The sequence below is a fragment of the Columba livia genome, chromosome 15, assembly GCF_036013475.1.
Source record: "Columba livia isolate bColLiv1 breed racing homer chromosome 15, bColLiv1.pat.W.v2, whole genome shotgun sequence".
Taxonomy (NCBI): domain Eukaryota; kingdom Metazoa; phylum Chordata; class Aves; order Columbiformes; family Columbidae; genus Columba; species Columba livia.
The window spans coordinates 9,897,457-9,916,985 of record NC_088616.1 but is presented as its reverse complement, the minus strand read 5'-3'; the positions used below and the strand labels follow the sequence as shown (position 1 = coordinate 9,916,985).

At 43.8% G+C, this 19,529-nt stretch overlaps 3 protein-coding genes across 6 annotated transcripts in view; 2 read left to right on the top strand and 1 right to left on the bottom strand.

Moving 5' to 3' along the window:
- The first annotated feature begins 5,746 nt into the window (after window positions 1-5,746).
- On the top strand, window positions 5,747-11,740 carry ZP2 (zona pellucida glycoprotein 2). The gene is made up of 18 exons (XM_021291968.2): window positions 5,747-5,838; window positions 5,914-5,987; window positions 6,147-6,230; window positions 6,324-6,418; window positions 7,244-7,402; window positions 7,753-7,797; window positions 8,065-8,229; window positions 8,669-8,765; window positions 8,845-9,026; window positions 9,441-9,570; window positions 9,749-9,930; window positions 10,009-10,100; window positions 10,186-10,310; window positions 10,573-10,762; window positions 10,981-11,116; window positions 11,203-11,299; window positions 11,386-11,472; window positions 11,559-11,740. Exons 1-18 carry the CDS (start codon window positions 5,792-5,794, stop codon window positions 11,702-11,704), a joined length of 2,133 nt encoding a protein of 710 aa, XP_021147643.2. The 5' UTR covers window positions 5,747-5,791; the 3' UTR covers window positions 11,705-11,740.
- A 2,564-nt stretch (window positions 11,741-14,304) lies between these two features.
- On the bottom strand, window positions 14,305-19,256 carry LDAF1 (lipid droplet assembly factor 1). 2 transcript variants are annotated; one of them, XM_065031064.1, is made up of 5 exons: window positions 19,027-19,256; window positions 17,669-17,807; window positions 16,612-16,780; window positions 16,086-16,224; window positions 14,305-15,173 (listed from the first exon to the last, which is right to left on the bottom strand). In XM_065031064.1, exons 2-5 carry the CDS (start codon window positions 17,777-17,779, stop codon window positions 15,080-15,082), a joined length of 513 nt encoding a protein of 170 aa, XP_064887136.1. In that variant the 5' UTR covers window positions 17,780-17,807; window positions 19,027-19,256; the 3' UTR covers window positions 14,305-15,079. The 2 variants fall into 2 exon arrangements, with proteins under 2 accessions (XP_064887136.1, XP_064887137.1); XM_065031065.1 differs by having other exon boundaries at window positions 17,669-17,803; window positions 19,027-19,160.
- The window catches only part of DNAH3 (dynein axonemal heavy chain 3), a 61,059-nt gene continuing 59,946 nt past the window's right edge, over window positions 18,417-19,529 (top strand). The window contains exon 1 of one of the 3 annotated variants that reach the window (XM_065031036.1): window positions 18,417-18,553. The gene's annotated coding sequence lies outside the window, so the exon portion shown is untranslated. The other 2 variants (XM_065031035.1, XM_065031034.1) reach the window with 2 other exon arrangements.

The following is a 19,529-nucleotide window of genomic DNA, read 5'->3' as shown; positions in this document are numbered from 1 at the left end:
AAACTTAAATAAACCTTCATAAGGCCACGAATGAGATTGATGAGATTCCACCCTAAGTCACAAAGTATCTCTGAGTTTTGATAGGGTGAAATGCATAAGCAGTTGCCTTTACTGGTGAAGTCCTTCATAACCTATAATTTACTGGGTTGCTGCATTGAAAAACGAACCTCTCCCCCAGCAAACCAGGCACATCCATGAAGCCGTTTCGTGTGCATAGATGGATGTGCAGATGGAAACGAGCCTGTCAGGACCAGGGAGGTGTTTGGATAAAACCACCAGCAGGTCTGCAAGTCGCAGCAGGAAAAACCACAGCCTGGTGTGGGATCCTTTAAACTGCAAATTGCATTTCATTTGGGGATCTTAATGCACTTGGCAAATTTACATTAATCTAACAGATATTGAAATCTTTGTTTTAGATGCAAAAAAATGTGCAGGGTTTCCTCAGGATAGCATGGGGAATTCCAGAAATGGGAACGTGGTGGGTCTGCACCCACTGCCCCAGCCTGGTCACAGAATCACAGAGTCCCTTGGGAACAGATGGGTCCAGTCCCCATCTCACATAACCACTTCTTGCCTCAGAAATTATTTGCCCTGATTTCAGTGGTGTTAAGGGCTACGTCTACAAGTAGAACCTTATAGAGTTAGACCGTAATTCTAATTTTTAGGTTCAAAAGAATTACTAAGAGAAAACCCTGTAAAAGGTCAGTTTGAAAACTGTATCTAAGAAGAAATCAGCAAGAGACTACCTGCTGCTTAACAAAATGCTGCAGTCTATCTGTTATTCTAGTCAGCTTCACAACAGCTGCCAGATGTTCATTTTTGTCGAGCTCTTTTCTATAACTAACTGAATTAACCTGTATCTTAGAGAATTTACCCTCAGCAATTAGCAGTGAGGTTTTGTCGTTTATTATGCCCGTTACTGAAGCAGTTGCAATTGCAAACCAACTCATTGTCCAGAGCTGGTGCAATTACTGAATGGAGTGCCACCTCATTTACTTCCCACAATGCCACCCATGTAACAGACCGGAGACCTCTCCAAATGGGCTTTCTCTCTTAATTATTTTCTCAGACAGGGTTTGAAGGGTTCTTCAAGAACAAACGTGTACCAGCATTTTTCGTCCATGAGGACAAGGAGAGTCAGTCAGATCCCGTGACAGGTTTGAAACTGAATTACCAAGTCTAGGTAGGAGCAAATAAAGCCCTGGTTTTCCTCCATGTCTCCCACAGACACAGCCTGTCCTGCCATCTCAGGCTTCACCAGGCCACCTCCATCCCTGCAGTAGAAGACAGTCTTACTCTCAGCTCTTTTTCAAGTTCCCTGCACTGCCGTTAATACTTTTTCGATTAAAAAATGCAGTAATTTGTTCCACTTTCTATTTAATCAGGCTCAGCACTGAGTTAAGTTCACAGCGACTAGAAAAGACTAGCTGTTGCAGAACAAAGACAGGTAATACATATACATGTATGTATATGTAAGATTAGCTGTTTCTTGATGCCACTGAAGTGTGTTTCCTTTACTGGGTATTGTAAGCTTTTTTACTCTCAAGAGTGTAAAGTAATCACCAAGGCACATACTGCATATGCCACCGGTGCCTGGTAGAAGAGAGGAGACAACGTTTTTCTTGTACGTTGATGTTTCGCCTTGTCAGCTACACCCGTGAAAGTGAGTTGGTGGCAAAAGAGACCTTTTCATTTTTCACGATTATTGATGTCTGCTACAGAAGTCCATTAATTTTCTGTTACTTAATTCAGCACACAAAGCATTGATCTCAGAGTGATTTTTATAATCTAGCTTCTGAAAATATGGATTTTAAAAGAGTGCTACTCTGTATGATGCTAAGTGGGAAACTATTGTTACAAGTTTTAATTAGAGGTAAAGCAAAACCCATGTCAGTTGAAGAGAAGCTCCAGGACTTTGCAAGCTTTATTGTTATTTATGTCACAAAAGTGGGCATCACAAAAAAGAAAGAAAAAAGACCAAACAAAATCTCCATCTGTTTCTAAACTCTTGGTATTTGTTCATCTTTGTCCCATCCAAAACCCTCAACTTAAAATGCAATAAATGATTCAACATCAAATGAGCTAAATTTCTCAGCCTGAATGGAGATTATTCTTTTGAGACTAAAGCTCGAAATTGTGAACTTTTTAAAGTCCCTGAGTGTCAGAATGAAGCTTTTCTTTTGGGGTTTGAAAAGAACTTCAAAACCATTCCACTCCCAATTGAAATGTCTTACCAAGCTCAGCAAAAACTCTGTTGTGATGGTATGTGGTGTTGTAAGCTAATGAATTATTTAACTAGTGGTTTTGATTTATTACTGGATTTTGCTATGTCTCTGATTATATATCTATTTTTTTGAGAACTATCTTAAATAAAATATTACCAGTTTAAACAAACTATTTAGGCTGAAACACTACAGCATCATTACTTACATTATTCTAGGTAACTCAGCGCCCCCTCTGAACAGTGATGTTGTTGTGCCAGCTGTTTTGCATGAGGTATTATCCAGCACAACATTTCCTCATCGCAGCTTTTATAAGCACCAGCCATGGTATGGTCAAGGCCATACTGGGGGAGGTAAGTAAGTCTCTGCTTGTCTAATGAGATCCTTGGAACTAATGGGCTTAAAGAAGAATGAAATTAGTCACACGGGGTTATTGTGGCTACACAATTCAGAGATGACGACAACATTTAAACAACAATAAAAGCTTATTTCTTCACTCCTTACAGAGGCAAAACTGCTGTGCCCGAGGATACTGGTGCTGGATGTCTTGAGCAGCAGGTTCCCACGGGGAGGTTGAGAGTGACCCACATCAGTACTGCCCAAGACCCATCCTGATGTTATCTTTGTTCAGGTGTAACCGTGCTCGAGTCGGGGGTCCAAGGGCAGCCCTTGCAGTCTGCCTGCACCCGGCATTTCAGGAGCCAGGCCCTAATCCATAGGGAGAGAGACATAAAATTGAAAGGCAATGAAGCCAACTCTGCCAAAACCCTGTCTCTCCTCACCTGCACACCTTAACACCTGCCCACACTGGGCATATAAAAGCAGACTCGAGGACTTATGTAGGGATAGAAGCAGTGATGCTATTTGTTGTATCATAGCAACATTTGCAAATAAGAGTTTTTGCTGGGAATGCTCGAAACAGGAGTCCTGACCTGGCATTTGGGCTCTTTGCATTGCTAAGGCCTTTGTCTTGGCTCTGTGTTGGTTTGGTTTTTTGTTTTTTTTCCCATAGTGCCATCAGCAGTGCTACAAACAGTCCCAAGGAAAGCCACGCTGAGCTCACTGGTGTCTCAAATGTTGTCCTGTTGCCCATGTGTGAGGGACAGGGACAGCCAAAGCCCACAGAAAAGTGCATTGATGTTGAGGTGGTCTGTGCTCTCCATATGCAACGCCCCAGTGCTCAGGGGTGTTCGGAATTGCTCTTGCCAATGCCTTTTTTCCTAACAATTAGGAAACCAAACAAGCAAAAGAGAAAAGCAGAGGATTGGAAGAGGAGACCTTGCAGGGTTTTGAAGCAGAAGAACAAATGAAAGCCATGGAGATAGTTTTGTGTTTCAGGCATTAATCTGCTGTCCCTCTGCAAGGGGACCGTGCATCACCGCTGCCCAGGCCTCTGCAGGTTCCCCTGCACAAGCTGTATCCCTGCGGTGTGATGTGGGATCGAGTTTTTACCAGCCGGGGGGCAGCCAGACTCTGGGAACATGATCAAAAGCTCCCGGGGGCTTACAGCTTTTCCACCAACATGATGAAGCTGGGAATCAGGGGTGGGGAAATTACGAGTAAGCTTGACTTTACATTGGATTTGACTGCCTGAAAGTACCTCATTTCTGTAATTCTTTAAAGGACATATACCTGAAACACTTGTTTCCCTCTACTGTGTTAGCTAAATCCAAGCTAAATAAAAATATATATATTACACAATAAAGCTGTGCCTGGCTTCAGAGTTTGTTTCATTAATTTTCTGTATAATCATTGTGTTTGAAAACAATTAATCTGATCATATAAATAGAGAGAAAGGAAAAAAAGGTAGATGTCGTGTGTTTGTGAAGTCTGGAGTCTCTGGGAAGTTAATTTCTTGCCAAAGGTTAGCTACATGCTAATCCTATTGATGGCAAAAGCAGAAGTGTAATATCTTTTTTTGCTACTAACATCAGGTGCTATTTACTCTGCTGTAATTATGGATCTGAGCTAGGTCCTGCTTATTGCTATGAGTAGCATCGTGCACATTTAGCATCCCCACTTGCATAACAGCTTTAACTCTGCATTTGCCATGTCCTCACAAGGGTATGAGTTAAAGAGAGTCTTCTAAATAATGTAGTTTTTAAAATTACTTGCACTAGTCATCTGCTCTGCCTGTATGGATTGTATTGCTTTGCTATGCAGCGCACTGACGGCACCACACGCTCTGCCAGCCACCTGCCTCCACTCATGCTGTTGTGCCGTCTAAGTTCCTGGCACTTTGATACCTACCAGCAGTTGACAGACAAGCTCTTCTCACAACTTTAATCTTTAAGAGAAATGAGGCTACTGTCACTTGACTGGGAAAAATTAAATCTACTCTAGCTATAGGTCTATAACTATAAAAAATATAAATGAATACATTTTACATGAACATATGATATATTAACACAAAATTTATTATTCCCTGAAGCCAAATTTAACTTCCCATTCCTAACTTATCATCCATAATATTAATTTTCCCCTGTTCCTATAATCTATCTTTTTGCTTTCTCACATCTCAAGAGTTCAATTACTTTTAAATATATGAGTCACTGGGTTTTTTACAAGCCTGTCTGAGATCAAAAGCACTGGGAAAGCTGAAAGACTGTGGGAAACTGCAGAGGGTCTGTGGAATCCTTGACAGAAAATATGGGAGTAGAGATCAGCCTTGAAGTTATTAAGATTTACCCTTGAGAAGGATGGGAGTAAAGGAGTATCCGGAGGTATGGAGTTGTACCCATGAGAGAGGAGAGATGTACCCATGAGAGAGAAGGGGATAGAAGAATAACGTGGATGATAACAAAATTAACCAATGAGGTGTTAGTGCTGTAACTTGTAACCAATAGTGAAAAGACACATGAACTGGTAGAATTGTATAAAAACGCACTTGTAGCAATAAATGGCACCCTATTACTTCAATCTTGAAGGAATTTGGTCTATGTCGTTTGTCCGTCTCAACCGCGACAAAAGACAACATAAATCTGAGATTTTTCTTTCCAGGCCTCTTCCCCACAGCTTTGAACAATGACAGCCCAACCAAAGCCTCCGGACATCTTCCAATCTAAAGATCTGATTTAGGACTTCTCTTCTTCCTTAACCTGCTGCTCATGTTTTTATCCTAAAAAGATCTATATCAGCATTGCAGATATGCCCATACAGGGGAACAAAATATTCTCAGTCACACACTGGTCTACCAGTGGAATTGCTTAAAATCATAAGAAAATCAAAGCTGCACAGAAATATCCTTTTTAAAAAATAACTGCCAAAAGATGTGCATTTTTTTCTATGCAACATCTGGCAAGGGAATAAAGAGAGTAAACTATGAGAGCAAGAAAAAGGATGCCTTAAAAATAGAAGGAAAGAACAACCCATGCTAAAGATTTAATATCACCTTAAGATTTCCTGTGAGCTCCCCTCTCTGCAGCAAGGTGACTGCACCCCAACGAGGGGCAGGTGCAAGCTCCCTGCTTCGTGGGCAGCAGAAAGGCTGCACCTGTGTGGAGCTGCCCTATGTCCTATATAGTCCTCCCTGGGCAGCCTGGGAGTGAGCTTGTGGTTGCAGAGAGAGGATGGGGCTGGTTGAGGGCCAGTGGTGGCTGTGCTCCTCAAGGATGTGGTGTGTTTTGGGATGAGATGGGGAGCTGGTTGCTTTCCTCACTGCTTTCTCATTTGGTTCTGGTTTTGCTTGCAGGTTGCTGCTCCTGTTTGGATTTTTGCTGCCTTTAACCCCATGTGCTGATGGCTGGGAGGATCAGTATCTCCTGGGTAATGAGGCCTCTATGAGCTGGTAGCGGTGTAGATGGGGGCTTAAGGTTTGCTTGGAGCTGCCTTGGTGTGGAAGGGGTCTCTGAAGTGGGGCTGGCTCACAGGGTGTGTGCTTCCAGGTGAGCGAGTGGGGAACTGACTGTGGTCTTCCCTCTGCAGAGAGTGTGACCTGTCACAGGGATAGGATGGAAGTTGAGTTTTCCAGAGAGCTTGGCAACTACTCCTGGCTTGTGTATGTTGTGGGTAGGTATTGGATGTGGACATGTGCTTTCTGGCCCTTTCTGCTGTGGCCTGAAAGTATGTGCCTGCAGGGCTAATCTTTTATCTTCTCCACAGATATGAGTGGTGAGGAGATGGTGTCCTGTGACCACACTGTGGATTATGAGAGGCTGTTGCTCAGTGTCTTGTTTGTCAACTGCACTAGCCTGGAGGTAAAGGGGTCTCCATTCTGGAGAGGTGCTGTGCTGGAGTGGGTTTTCCCTGGTCAGGACTGGGTTTAGTAGGGTTTCTAGCTTTAGCTTTCTTAAAGAGTGAAAAAATGCTTAAACTATTCCATGATTTAAACTAAATGCTTAAATAAATTCCGTAAGAGCAGGTCATGACTGAAGTAGTTCAAAACAAACTCTCTAAATGGTTACCTAATACTTATTCTTGAAACTGGGTATTAAACCCTCTAAGACGCTGTCATAAATGTTGTGTTTTGCTGTAGAGGAATTGAGAGCTACTTCAACATACTGTAGGGAAGTGGATAAGGTCCAAGAGTTTCATAGCACAACTCTATTTACACATATGTATGTTGAGAGAGCAATTAACAATGCATGCTATTTGTAGCTATTGAGGTAGGATAGTAAGTGGAACACTAACCCAAATTAGCCTTAAAGAGAGAGCATTTGCTGATATCAGTTGCTTATAGGTATGTGAAATACCAGAAGACTCTTGGTTTTGGTGTTTATTAACTTGTTTCTTGAGCAGCTCACTCTCTGGTGCTACAGCCTGCCAGTCCTTGAAGGCTTTCTTCTTGGCTCCTGCACTTGTCTTGATACCTTCTGCTCTTCAACCTAGCCTTGCAACCCCATGCTTTCCTAGAGAACTCATTCTTTTCAAGAGGGCTTTTAGAATTTCAATTCATATTGGCCTCACACTGATACAAATGCTTAAAACAACTCTGAAGTTTGAGCTTAGTCTTAATGGCTTTTAGTTGTCCTCATGCTGCATTGAGTACTGTGACTTCTTTCTAATTAAGGTCTCTTCTATAGGATGATCAGCACTGGCTAAGATTGAGGCTGATGGTGAATGACACAATGGGAGAGGAGAAGAATGTAACCTACAGCGCCCACTGCAACACTGTTAATGCAGATGAAATCATTACTCCTTTCTTTGCTGGTGTAACAAACTGTACAAAAGATTTCATGGCAGTAAGTAGAGGGATGAGAGTGATATAGACTTCAATTAGGGGCTTGCAAGTCAGGATAGCTGTCTCCTGGCACTGCATGGCTGGGATCTGCAGAAAGCTGGGAAAGCTCCAGTCAGCTTCAGGGAGGTCTATTGGCTGTATGTCCATCTTGGCATGGCCACTAGCTCTTTGAAGAGCTGGTTTGCAAATGGTCATTAATGATGCACATGGTCTCACTCCATCCCTATTGCAGGGGAAACTGCGATGCTGGTGCCAACTGTCCACTTTAGAAAATCATAGCAGAGATTTTTCTTAGAAAGCTGTGGGCTTGTGATTGCTGTTCCTGTGGTCTAACCCTGTGCTGTGTTCCAGGTTACTTTCCCAAGACTCATTCCAGACTCTGGTGATGAACATATGGTATGTGCCTTCTTTCTTGCAAAGGGAGGGTGTGGGAGTACTTGGGTTTCATATTTAAACAGACCATGATATCTCTAAGCCAGAATAGTTCACTCTTCTGAGGCACTTGAATCTTGTTGGGAAGCCCAAATCTATACTATCAATATAGGGAGTTTGAATGTAAAACCTGCAAGGTAGCAGACCTGCAGGGTGAAGAGTTGTGTAATGCCTTGCTGCTTCTGCTTTGTTGTGCTTTCCCTTCCTAAAAGAGGATCTCCTGCTTTACAGGCTCCAGCAACTCCATTGGCCTGGACTCTATTAATTTATGATGGGACTAGAATACAACAGCTGAGCCTTGGACAAGCCATGCAGCAAGGCTACAACTTTCTAGCTGATGGCCACAACCTGATATTTCAGGTGTCCTTTACTGCCACTGGAGTTGTCTCCTACAAGGTAAGTGAAGAGATGTAGCACTGAGGAGACAGTGTTGTTTTAGCAGAGGTTAGGTATCTCCTTCCTGTAGACCGGTGCATAACCTTTATAGGTCATGGCCAGAGCTGGTGTCCAGCTGATGCAGTGCTGTGCTTAGCAGGTGTGGGCAAAGCTATTTGACTCTGCAGAGCTGCAACTGAACTGCTCAGCCCCTTAGAATGGGGAAGCAGAGTGTGTGCTTCTATATAAATGGGATTCTAACTACAACTGTGATCATCTGACTGGTGGCCTCATGAGCAGATACCTTTTTGAAAGGGTGTTGAGATGGGGAGAAACTGCTGTTGCAGACATGAATAGCAGCAGTCCTGAACTGGACAGAGTATGTGGCTCTGCAGGGTTTGGCTTATGATGGATCATGAGCTGAGTACTCTCTAATAGAACTCTGTACCTTCTTTGTTAGCACAACGATAAGGTGCTCTACACTGTGGCGTTCAAGCTCATGTATGGCCCTCCTGAAAACAGACTGACTGTGGAGTCAAGAATGCTTTGTGCACCAGGTAATACACGGATAAAGTCAGAAACTGGCTGACTTCTGCTCTGAGGAAACTGGTGTTATATTTAATGATGTTGTTGCAGGTCCAGCAATCTGTAATGCAACACACATGACTGTTGCCATCCCAGCCTTCCCAGGGACCCTTATGGCTGTGGGTGTAGAGAATAAGACCATTCCTGTGGACCAGCTTCAGGAAAACGGGATTGCTCTGGACACAAAGAGAGGGGTCAAGCTGCATATTAGCAGGAGAGGCCTGAAGTCCAGGGTGAGTTCTAACCCTCAAATCACAGGAATTGGTGTGATGACAACTCCCTGGTGTTTACTGAGGACCAGAGCACAGTGGCTTTGACCTTGACTAACCCCCTGTCAAGTCAACCATGTGCCCTGTGGCTGGCTGAGGGTGGTTCTGATTAAGATGAATGTAAACTGATTTTATTATGGATAGGCATTACCCAAAGGTAACTTGTTTCATGAAGTCTCTTGGCAAAAACAGCTGGAGTTGACAATACTCCTCTTGGAGTGGGTTGGTATTTCACCTACCTGGAGCAATGCAAATTGACTTATTAGCTGAGTGTGAAGAGCACCAGAGCCCCAGGGCAAGTGAAACAGCTCTAACACATGCGTGTGTTAAAATAAGCTCTTGTATCTACACTCCAGGCAAGTAACTCTTGTCTTTCAGCTACATGGGGAGAGCTGCTCAGGACTTCAGTCCTACATGCCCTCTTTAAAACTGGATTTTCACTTCAATGGGAAGACCACAGCAATGGTGATGCATCCAGAGTGCCCCTGTGACAAACATGCACCAATAGGTAAGTGACTGACTTTTACAATGGATTCAGTCCAATGTACAGCTCAGTAATCTTTTAGCATGGCTTGTTCTTGAACTAGTCCTTCACAGGGAAGTGTATCTGCAGCCAGAACAACAGCTCTTGGCAGATTGAGCTCTCACTGACTGGTGAGACAACTTAATGTGAACCTTTGTTACAGCTGCTGTGTGTACTCAGGACGGGTACATGGATTTTGAAGTCCTTGCTGACAGTACTACACCACCATTAGATCTGGATACGTTAAGGCTCAGAGATTCTGCATGCCGACCAGCCTTTAAGTCTCCTTTGAATGACAGAGTTTGGTTTCACGTCCCACTGAAAGGGTGTGGGACCAGGTATTGGGTAAGTGTGTAGCCAGGACTGGTGGGCAGGGATTTGTGCATTGATTATGCCCTCACTAATGCTATTATTTCTTCTCAGTTTGATGGAGAGAGGATAGTTTACGAGAATGAGGTGAGAGCATTATGGGCAGACCTTCCACTGCGCATTATCTCCAGGGACAGTGAATTCAGGTGCGTCTGGAAACCTCTGGGTAATACTTAGTCCTGGGTATCCTACATATGAATGTAAGATTTACCTGTTCCTTCCCTTTTACAGGCTGACAGTCCTGTGCTCCTTCAGTAATGGTGATGCCTCCCTCACTATAAGGGTAGACAACCTTCCTGCTCTGGCTTCTTCAGTGAACCAAGGTCCACTCTCCTTAGTTCTTCTAAGCTACCCAGGTAAAGCTGACTCTGGGCTCAGGTGCTGGGGAAGCAACTGGAGCTTGTAGAGGGAGGTTCTACAGGTGAACTGTTCTGGTGCATGAGCTTTTAATGACCTGATGTGCTTCCGTCTCTCCCACCCATGATACTTGGGGCAGATACCTTAAATCTGTGACTCCAGGACAAACTGCATCTGGTAGAATTGCTGTTGTTGAAGAGCATCAGAGTTTCTTAGTCTTTTTGCACACTCACTTATCTAATAAGGCTTTGGTTCTTGCAGAGGTCTCATACAGGCAGCCATACCGTGACGATCAGTATCCAATAGTAAGGTACCTGCGCCAGCCCATCTTCCTGGAAGTTCAGGTCCTGAACCGCAATGATCCCAACCTCCATCTAGTATTGGATGACTGTTGGGCAACAACTTCACGAGATTCAAGCTCAATTCCCCAGTGGAATATTGTTGTTGATGGGTGAGTGCCCTACCAGAGAAATGGAAGCACTTCCAGCAGTGGGTGGATTCCCTAATTTTCATCTTTAGGAATATAGCCCCCAGTCCTTGGTATGCTGGAACTTGTAGGAAGATGGTAGCACTTCAACCTTGAACTCTAGCCTGCTGTATAAATGAAATGCAAACCCACAACCAACATCTCTGCTCTGCTGTTCTGACTTATTTCTTACCCACTGGCAGGTGTGAGTATGACCTGGACAGCTACATGACTGTGTTTCACCCTGTGGGACATGGTGTCAGCTATGCTAACTATCGCCAAAGGCTGGAAGTGAAGACTTTTGCCTTTGTCTCTGGTGACAAAGCCCTCCCTGGCCTAGTAGGTGACATTCTCCTTCTATTTAGAGTGGTAAGTAGGGGCAGCTACATTATCAAAACGAATGGACCTCTCGTTCTCTGTCCTAGGTGTACTTCCACTGCAGTGTTCTGATCTGTGACCGCTTTCAACCAGACTCTCATCTGTGTATGGCAAGATGCCCTAGGCCATCTAGGGGCAAGCGAGGTAATGTCTAGGCAGATGTTTGGTTATACTGATCCAACATAAGCCACTGTACTATGGGGTTCACCTCTACTACATTTCTCTTTTAGAGAGTGGGATGCCAGATGCCAGTTCTGCAGTGGTGAGCTTGCAGGGTCCTGTTCTCCTTGTGCCAGAAGGATGGTCTGCATCCCAAGGTACTAAGCCAATGTGGTGCTAATGAATGCTGCTGAGGTTTAGTGAAAAGCTGTCTCCACAAACTATCTTTCTGCTTGCTTTATAGGGAGCAATCTATTGAGCAAGGAGGTGTGGGCTGGTGTTACAATGACTGCTGTTGGAATTCTCTCTCTGGTGGCCGCAATGCTACTACTTTTGGCTCTACTTAAATGGCTAAAGAGAAGAGCATCCATGGTAAACGTGACATGTTAGTGTATTTTTTCAAATAAACTTGGAGTGGAAATGTGACTGTGGATGTCTCTGTATTTCTGGAAGTGTTGCTGTATCTAGCACTCAGAGCTAGACTGGACAGAGATGGCAGATGTGTGTCTTGCTGAGTAGTGGCACTGCTGAGTGCCATCTCTACCTTTGTAGGTCTGGTCCTCATTTTCAGATATATTGCTGTTAGCAGTGTAACAGAGCTTTTTCTTATGTGTTGTCTGCTTTTTCCGTTCCCTGTAGACAAATTAATGGTTTATTTGGGGATTCCAGCATTATATATATTTTCACTTACCTGTTTATTGCACTTATCAGGCAGAGAAAAGTTTTGAACAGCCTTGGAGCTGTTTGAGATGCAGCTGTTCAGGCCCCTGGTGTGATCTGCTTTAAAATCCATTCTTCAGTAAAAACTGGTCCCCATCAGCAGCTTGAAGATGTTAGTGTTTCATGTTGAAAGAAGAAAGGTTGCTATTCCTTGGAGGTCTGTGTGTTTGCTCAGAAAGCCACTGCTCTGAGCATCAGCATAGGTTATTAGTGTGGGTTAAAAAGCAGCTTCTCTGCTCCCTGCACACCCACCAGGCACAAGTGACACCAGGAGGTGATGAGGCAGCAGGACCTGTCACTGAGCTGGCAGCAGAGAGCTGGAAATACTCTGTCAGGGAGAACAGACTTTCTTGTTTTAGTGCTGAAGGCAGTGATCGGGTCCACTGATAGACTGAGCAATGAACTTGTGCTCTGGAGAGGTAAATGGGGCCTGGAAGTAAATAAAATCCTCAAAATAAAATGTTAGGTAGCCAGCACTGGGAGCACACTTTGCTTTTAGAGTCTGAGTACAAGTACCTCAATATAATATTGAACCATGTTAACCTAAAGTCAAGTTTGCAGCAAGGTTTGCAAGTGAAGATTTGGATTAATCTCTTCAGATCCTAGAGCAAGATCATTCTAGAAGTGAAAAGGTACAAGTTGTGTGAGTAAATATGTAGAAAGCTAGTGTTTTCTGGCTGTGTCTGAGTTGTAGCACAGATGATACACAGCATCATTTCCCTCCTGTGAAGCATTTTCTCCACTTTCATTCACTTTAAGGTCTCAAGCACAGTAATAAAGACTTATATGCTTCATTTTAGGCAGACTGATAGGAGGTAAACAAGGGATTTCTTTTCAAGGTGTATTTGAAATTACAGTGGTTTGGCACGTAAAGAAGGCAAAACACTGGAAATGTTAAATAAATGAAGTGGTAACTGTGTTATAATCAAGTCACACTAATCTCTGCCTTACTTCCCTTACAAGCATTAGTTGGCTCTTAGCAGCCAGTAAATTCCTAGATTGAAGGCATCACTGCCTAGAAAATATAAGATTTGGAAAGCAGGATTAGGCTCAAACCAAATCCTAATGATGGGGGCTGGCACACTGGTGAAAGGCAGGAAGGATTCTGTAATGACTAGAATGCTATTTCAAGGCTTGCTTTTTGCTAATTAGGGATTTCTAGCACTTAGAAATACTTTTTTTCAGTTCTTCACAGGTACCAGTTCATTTGCACAGGGGATAATGTGTTCTATTTGCTGGGCAGTGCAAAACTCATCCTTCACCCAGTGCCCTTGACACACTGCCTGGTTGGAGTGTCTTCCTTGTCTGACACCAGGGTCTTCCAGTGTTCTGCTGCCCAATGTGTGCTCTGGGGAACTTGCTTTCAGGTTCTATTACCTACAGGTGTGAGGTGCATCACTGGGCAGCACCACACAATGGTTAAGAGTGTTCTGTTCCCTCTGTACCTGTAAGTAAACTGGCAGAGCTCTGCTCTGATTGACAGCAGCTGCAGATTTGATCCTAAAGTGAGATAACAGCAATGTAAAAAAAAAAAAAAGTACATATATTCATGTTAAATCTTTATTCCACCTTTTTTAGATGGATTTCTTCAGATTCTGTCATGTGAACAGTGTCACAACACTAACTTTTCTTACAAGGCAAGTAGGGAAAGCACTTTTCCTATTTAATTTTCTTTTTCCTTCTACCACTTCTATACCACTATCAACTGGAAGTTTTGAAAATTAAAGAGGGAAAAAATTCTGGGTGAGAAAGCTTTGAAGCACCTGAAAAAACAAAATGTTTATCTACACTGTAAATGATAGAAATCTCCTGTTATGGTCTCTATTCTGTAAATCCTTCACATTTAAGTGAATTTAATAAGTACTAAAGCCCTTTATGAATCAATACCATGTCAGCCTCCTGCAGACAGTAACACAGCAAAGAGTTAAGGACTGATTTTGCTGCTGAACTGTGGGGCCACCAGAAGGGTGTAGAACACATTATGGCTCAGATAAACTTCAGCTCCATGTTGGGAGTCAAACAGCATGTTGGTTCATACAAAACTGGAGTATTACACTAATTTAGTCCTTAGGAGTCTGCATTCCCTCCACAGGCATGAGAAAGGGGCTAATCCCATGTAATACAAGCTGTCTGCAGTTTGTGGCTCAGCAATACTGGCCAGCCAAAACACTTAAAGTGAGGACAAAAATTCAGCTCCAAATGTAGCCTTCCGAGATCTGGAAAACTTGGTTTTTTGCTATAAAATAAACAGGAATAACAAGACAACCTGGTTAAACAAACAGCACTTTATTCAACTAATATAGTGAGATACTTCCTTAATGCTTAATAATATAGCATTTGCAAAAATGAAGAGAAGCTTAAATAACATACAAGTTACAACTGAGAAGCAAAACAGGCTCTTTAAATACCTAAACAAATATGACAAAATACAAGACCTAACTGCATACCATTGATGTAATGAGGCAATAAGGAAAAATCCCTTCAGAATAATACTACCACTTAAAGGTATGTAAAAGCTTATACCATGACCTAACATAGGACAAACCCCAATCTTCCTCGTATAATAAACAGAAAGCATTAGCATGGTGCGCTCATACTATTTTAACAAAGGCTGTTAAGGCTTAAAAATATTTTTTTAACATTCAAAGCACATTTCTGGTGTTCTGAGCTTTGACACTTATGTATCAAAATGACCAACTGCTGCACACAAATTTCAAAAGACATCCAGAACTTCCAAATAGGAAGTCAAATACTCACCTACTCTTTCTTTTGCCTAATTATCACTGACTTAACAGTAGCTGTTATTATTACATCTCTTTATCAAATTCTGTGGAACATTCCATCATGCACATAGACTTAATATCGCATCGCACTGCTGCTTACTGGTTATTCTTAATACTACACTGACAATGCAAGATGCATATTAATTTTTTTCAGTTCCCATAAGGAGTGCACAAGGTTGAATGCTCAACAGGTAAACTATTACATTGCAAAGGTCAGAATAGTACAGTTAAGTGCCCATGAAGGAAGTGGGGAGAAACCCATTTATTCGGTCTTTCCATTATTGGCAGCAAGATCCAAAACAGGAGGACTCTTCTGTGGCAAATTTCCATTGCTTTCTTGCTTCCTTATCTGACTCCTGTATATAGGAAAAAAAAAATGGGTTTACAGTCTTTTCTTCTATTAGGTTATTGCTTACTTTTTCTGAGAAAAAAGTTAAAAGACAATGTGAGATGTAAACCTGAGACTCCCAGAACATTCACTGCTAGGCTACCAGAGGTTCTCCCAGAAGACACAGAAATAGAAGAAGAATGTTTTAACATCAAAGCTGTAAGTCACTATGACTGGTCTATAGGTTGGATTGTGTATTTGGATATGCTACAGAAAAAAAAGAAACCTGGAATTAGCAGGCAACATTAGGGCCTGGCAGCGTGCCCTGGAGGAGTGGTTCGGAGCCCTGGAACAAATGCAAGCACATTGGGCCTTGCACCGTGATCTTGTCATCCTGACAGTATTGTGGGCTCCACAGGCAGTTTTGTGTGCCCTTGAGAGCAGCTGGGATGAAGAAACAAACTGAGAAAGTCTAGGAGGGAGCGGCTCTAATTTTTCTTCTTGCTCTTTCCTGTGCTTAAGCAGCGATTTTAATTTTTCCTCCCTGCTAGGTATCTAAGCGGGCAATAGGTGGCACTCCAGCACAACCTGCTCCTGCCTCTTACACCGATGACATTTAAAGCAACAAATATTCTGAGTGAGGCAAAGCTATGTTTTATTGCTTGATGTCACGTTGTGTTAGCACATGCACATTTAAAAACTATTTACATTTCTTCTTTCCTACGTGGGAAATAAGGCATATATTAACTCCTATTAAAATATATATTGATGACTAGACAATTATATGCTGCACATGAAGCCACCAGGGTAGCCAAAGATGCTGTAGCATTCAAGAAGCATGTGTTAAACTAAGCAACAGTGCCTCACTGAGAATAAACGAGGTAGTCAGTGCAGTTGCAGAGTTTGAAATCCAAGCATGGACCAAGACTTTAACACTCACCTTGAGGCGTGCCAGTAGTTGACCAGAGCTGAAAGAACAACGTAACTAATACTCAGTACTCCAGAAACTCCCAGTGAAAGTGCACCCAGGCCACACAGCACACAAATGAGGGCTATGCCACCTATGACTATTACAACACCTAAGAAAAGAAAATCAGTTTGTTATTTAAGCAAGTTTCTTGGCAAGTAAATTAGAAGAGCTGACATTCTACAACAACCCCAAATTCAAACCATTAGGAAAATAGTCTTCTGCAACCAACTAGCTAGCCACTGTAAAAGCTATGCCTGGGTAAGATAACTGGCTTAGCCATATCCTGGTGGCTGGGATTAGAAAGGGATAAAGGATTTCCGCTGTATAGGTTACAGTTAATCACATTATGATTCTTGTATTAAGATTTCACTACCTCTGAGAGCTGAGGACTACATAGAGAAGTCCTCAATTGCTTGAACTGGAAACTCCAGAAGGATGTATTAAAAAAGGAAAAGACATCATGCCTTAAAAAGGAATAAGTACATGCATACAATACCTTCCATAACTATCACACCGATACAGGCCATTATGGCTGTTGCAACAACAAAAAACACGAAAAATGCAACAGGAATAGCAGACACTGCAATAAACATCAGGAGTGATAAGGCAACAAAAGGATGGTCATCTAAATATTGGCCAACACGAGAATTCATAAATGCAACAACCTGTGGATGAAAGAAAAATATTTCAGATTCTGTTTATATAGCCTGTCATAGATAACTTTCAAAGGTCAAGTCTGTGGCTTGAACTGAGGGCAGCTGTTGCCTCTGTATTTCAGAAGCATAAGGATTTATTGCAAATTTAGGTAACTGCATAGCAAATATGATTCTATTAACAGTAGACACGTTTCTCTTGGACTTCCCAGTTACATTCTTGCACAAATAGAAAACAAACAAAAAAACCCATCTTGAAAGCAAGTAAAAAAAAAAAAAAGAAATAAATCCCAGTTTAGCTGCACAGATCTCAGTAGAGTATCGAGAACTGTGATTTTGATCTAGAGAACTATATTTGTTAAGAAAAAATTATGATTTTTCTTTTTTCCATGCCTTGGTACTACCTGCAACCTCCTCATTTATTGAGCTTAAGTACAGTGCAGGCACACCTGTATCACAAAGTTGTTAGGAATTTAATTATAATGGTAGTGATAGAAAAGAAAAATCCTGTATACAGAGGCAGTCATACCTATACACTGGAATTTTACTGTAGTAGAGACATTTTCCTTTCCTTAAGGAAATATGTATTGTAGTTTTAGTTCTTTTTATAGCAGCACAACCATTTCACTAAAACGCCACTCTACTACCTCAAATGGTTACGCCAGTAAAACACAAAAATGCAGAACAGGTTTCCCTTTTTCTTGATTGCTGAAGGTGTGGGAGGACAGCCCTTCCTAGAGCCTCCTCCTCAGTGTTCCCTTGTAAAGGGAGTGTCAATTTTCTCAAAGAAGAAAAAAGAGTTTTAAAATTGCATTTAAATAAATTAGGGTGTGATATTCCAAGAGTAATGCAAGGAGCATCTTTATAAATATGGTCTATAAAATTATAATCCAGACCCACATTTGAGTTGCTGTGGATGGACTGCACCATGGAGTGCCATTGCTTCTGCAGTTCTTGCATTTCTTTAGACATGTTGTTATCCTCAGCCACGACCGTGAATTCTCCAAACATCCAGTTCTCACTCAGCCATCCAGTCTTCCTTAAAATTAAGATAATTAATAACAGGTTCATGCAGATGTTTTGTGAAAATGAAATATTTTGCAAAACCAGCAAATGTAGATTTTAGATGTTAATGTGATCAACAGTCTAAAGCATTACATTTTCAAAAGTACATCTTAAGGCTCATCCCTGAAAGCTCTTCTGAAACTCCTAAATCCAAGTATCAAGATACAAGGTGACTCTCACCTTCCTTCTTTATAACATTAAACCCGTATTTGACCCTGAGGGTGTTGAATTACCAGTAAAAAGGTCAATTCCAACTATCTGCATGGAGAACTTATTGCTACTAGTGCTGAACTTGGTTTTGTGAGTAGGCTCATGTTCAGAATTGAAACAATACCCTGTACAGCTTAAAAACTCTGCACAGAAAGGCAAAATGCCTTCAAACGCTCCATACGCATTTGTGACAGTTTAAAGGCAACAACAACTCAAAAATCTCCCCCCACGAAAACTGAATGTTGTCGCTAGGGAGATTCTTACCAAGGGAAGATTAAGAGATGCAGTTTCCTGCTTGTATGTCTAGACAGTTACTGTGTCAATGTCACTGTTCTATTCTCTGCCTGCACACACGGTCTCTGCCTTTGTTCACACAGTATTTTCCCGCAGCAGCGTTTGGGTCCCGGCAGCACGGGCAGGGACACCGGCCATGCCACCCCGGCAGCGCCCGAGCCCCGGGCGTTACCGTCACCCCGGCACCCGCGGCCCCACCGGACACTCACACCCGAGGTTAGGAGCCGATGACTCTCACCCGGCCGTGCCGCTGCTGCCGAGCCGCCAGTGCCGAGCCGCCGTTACCCTGGAAGCGGGTCCCCGGGAGGCAGCAGCTCGAAGGCAGCGGCCGGTCCAGGGACCGCCGTCTCGGCGTCCCCCGACCTGTAGCGCCGGGGCGCAGCGCGGGTCACCCCGCCAGGCTCCGCAGCACGCCGCGCTGCAGAGACAACGCGGGGCGGGCGGAGGCCGCGCAGGGCTGAGGGGGCAGTGGGGAGGCCCCGGTGGCGGCAGGCTGTGGGGCGCTGCCCGCCCGAGCCGAGGGAGGTAAGGGGGACACGGTTCCCGCAGGGCCACACCGTGCTGCCGGCCTTCCCGCTGCGACCGAGCGGCGGCCGGGGCTGACAGGCCGCCCCGCGCTCCCCGGCCAGGCTGAGGGGGCAGCACCGCTCCCCGCCCGCCCCGCTCCGAGCCGGGGCCGCCGCTCTCACCTGCGGCTCCTGCCCGCCGGGCCGCAGCCCTTCTGGGCGGATTGTCCTCCCGCCTTCTGGATGGAGCGGCCGGCGCGGCCTGGGCTGGGCCTGGCGGGGCTGAGGGAAGCGCCGCCGCCCTCCCGCCGCTGTCTCCTCCCCACGGTGCGGCGGGCAGGGCCGGGCGCCTGCGGAGGCTGAAGAGAAGGGAGAGCCGGGCAGGGCCACACCGCAGAGGGGTGTTTAGCAGGAAAGAGGCTGAAAATGCTTCCACAGACCCCCCGAGGTTTTTGGGGCTTTTATTTATTTCCCTTTTACGTCCTGTCATGTCCCTCTTTCTGTCTTTCCTTGCACCTCCTGGGCCCTGCCTCAACTGCTCAGCTCTGGGCACCCTCAGGGAGCAACTCAGGGGTTTGTGTGGCTTTGGGACACACAGTCTTGAGCTTCTTTGAATTAAGGATAGAAAATGAAGATATGTGTGTGCAGAGGCACCCTGAGCCCTGTGAAACTGGGGCGTGCAGGCC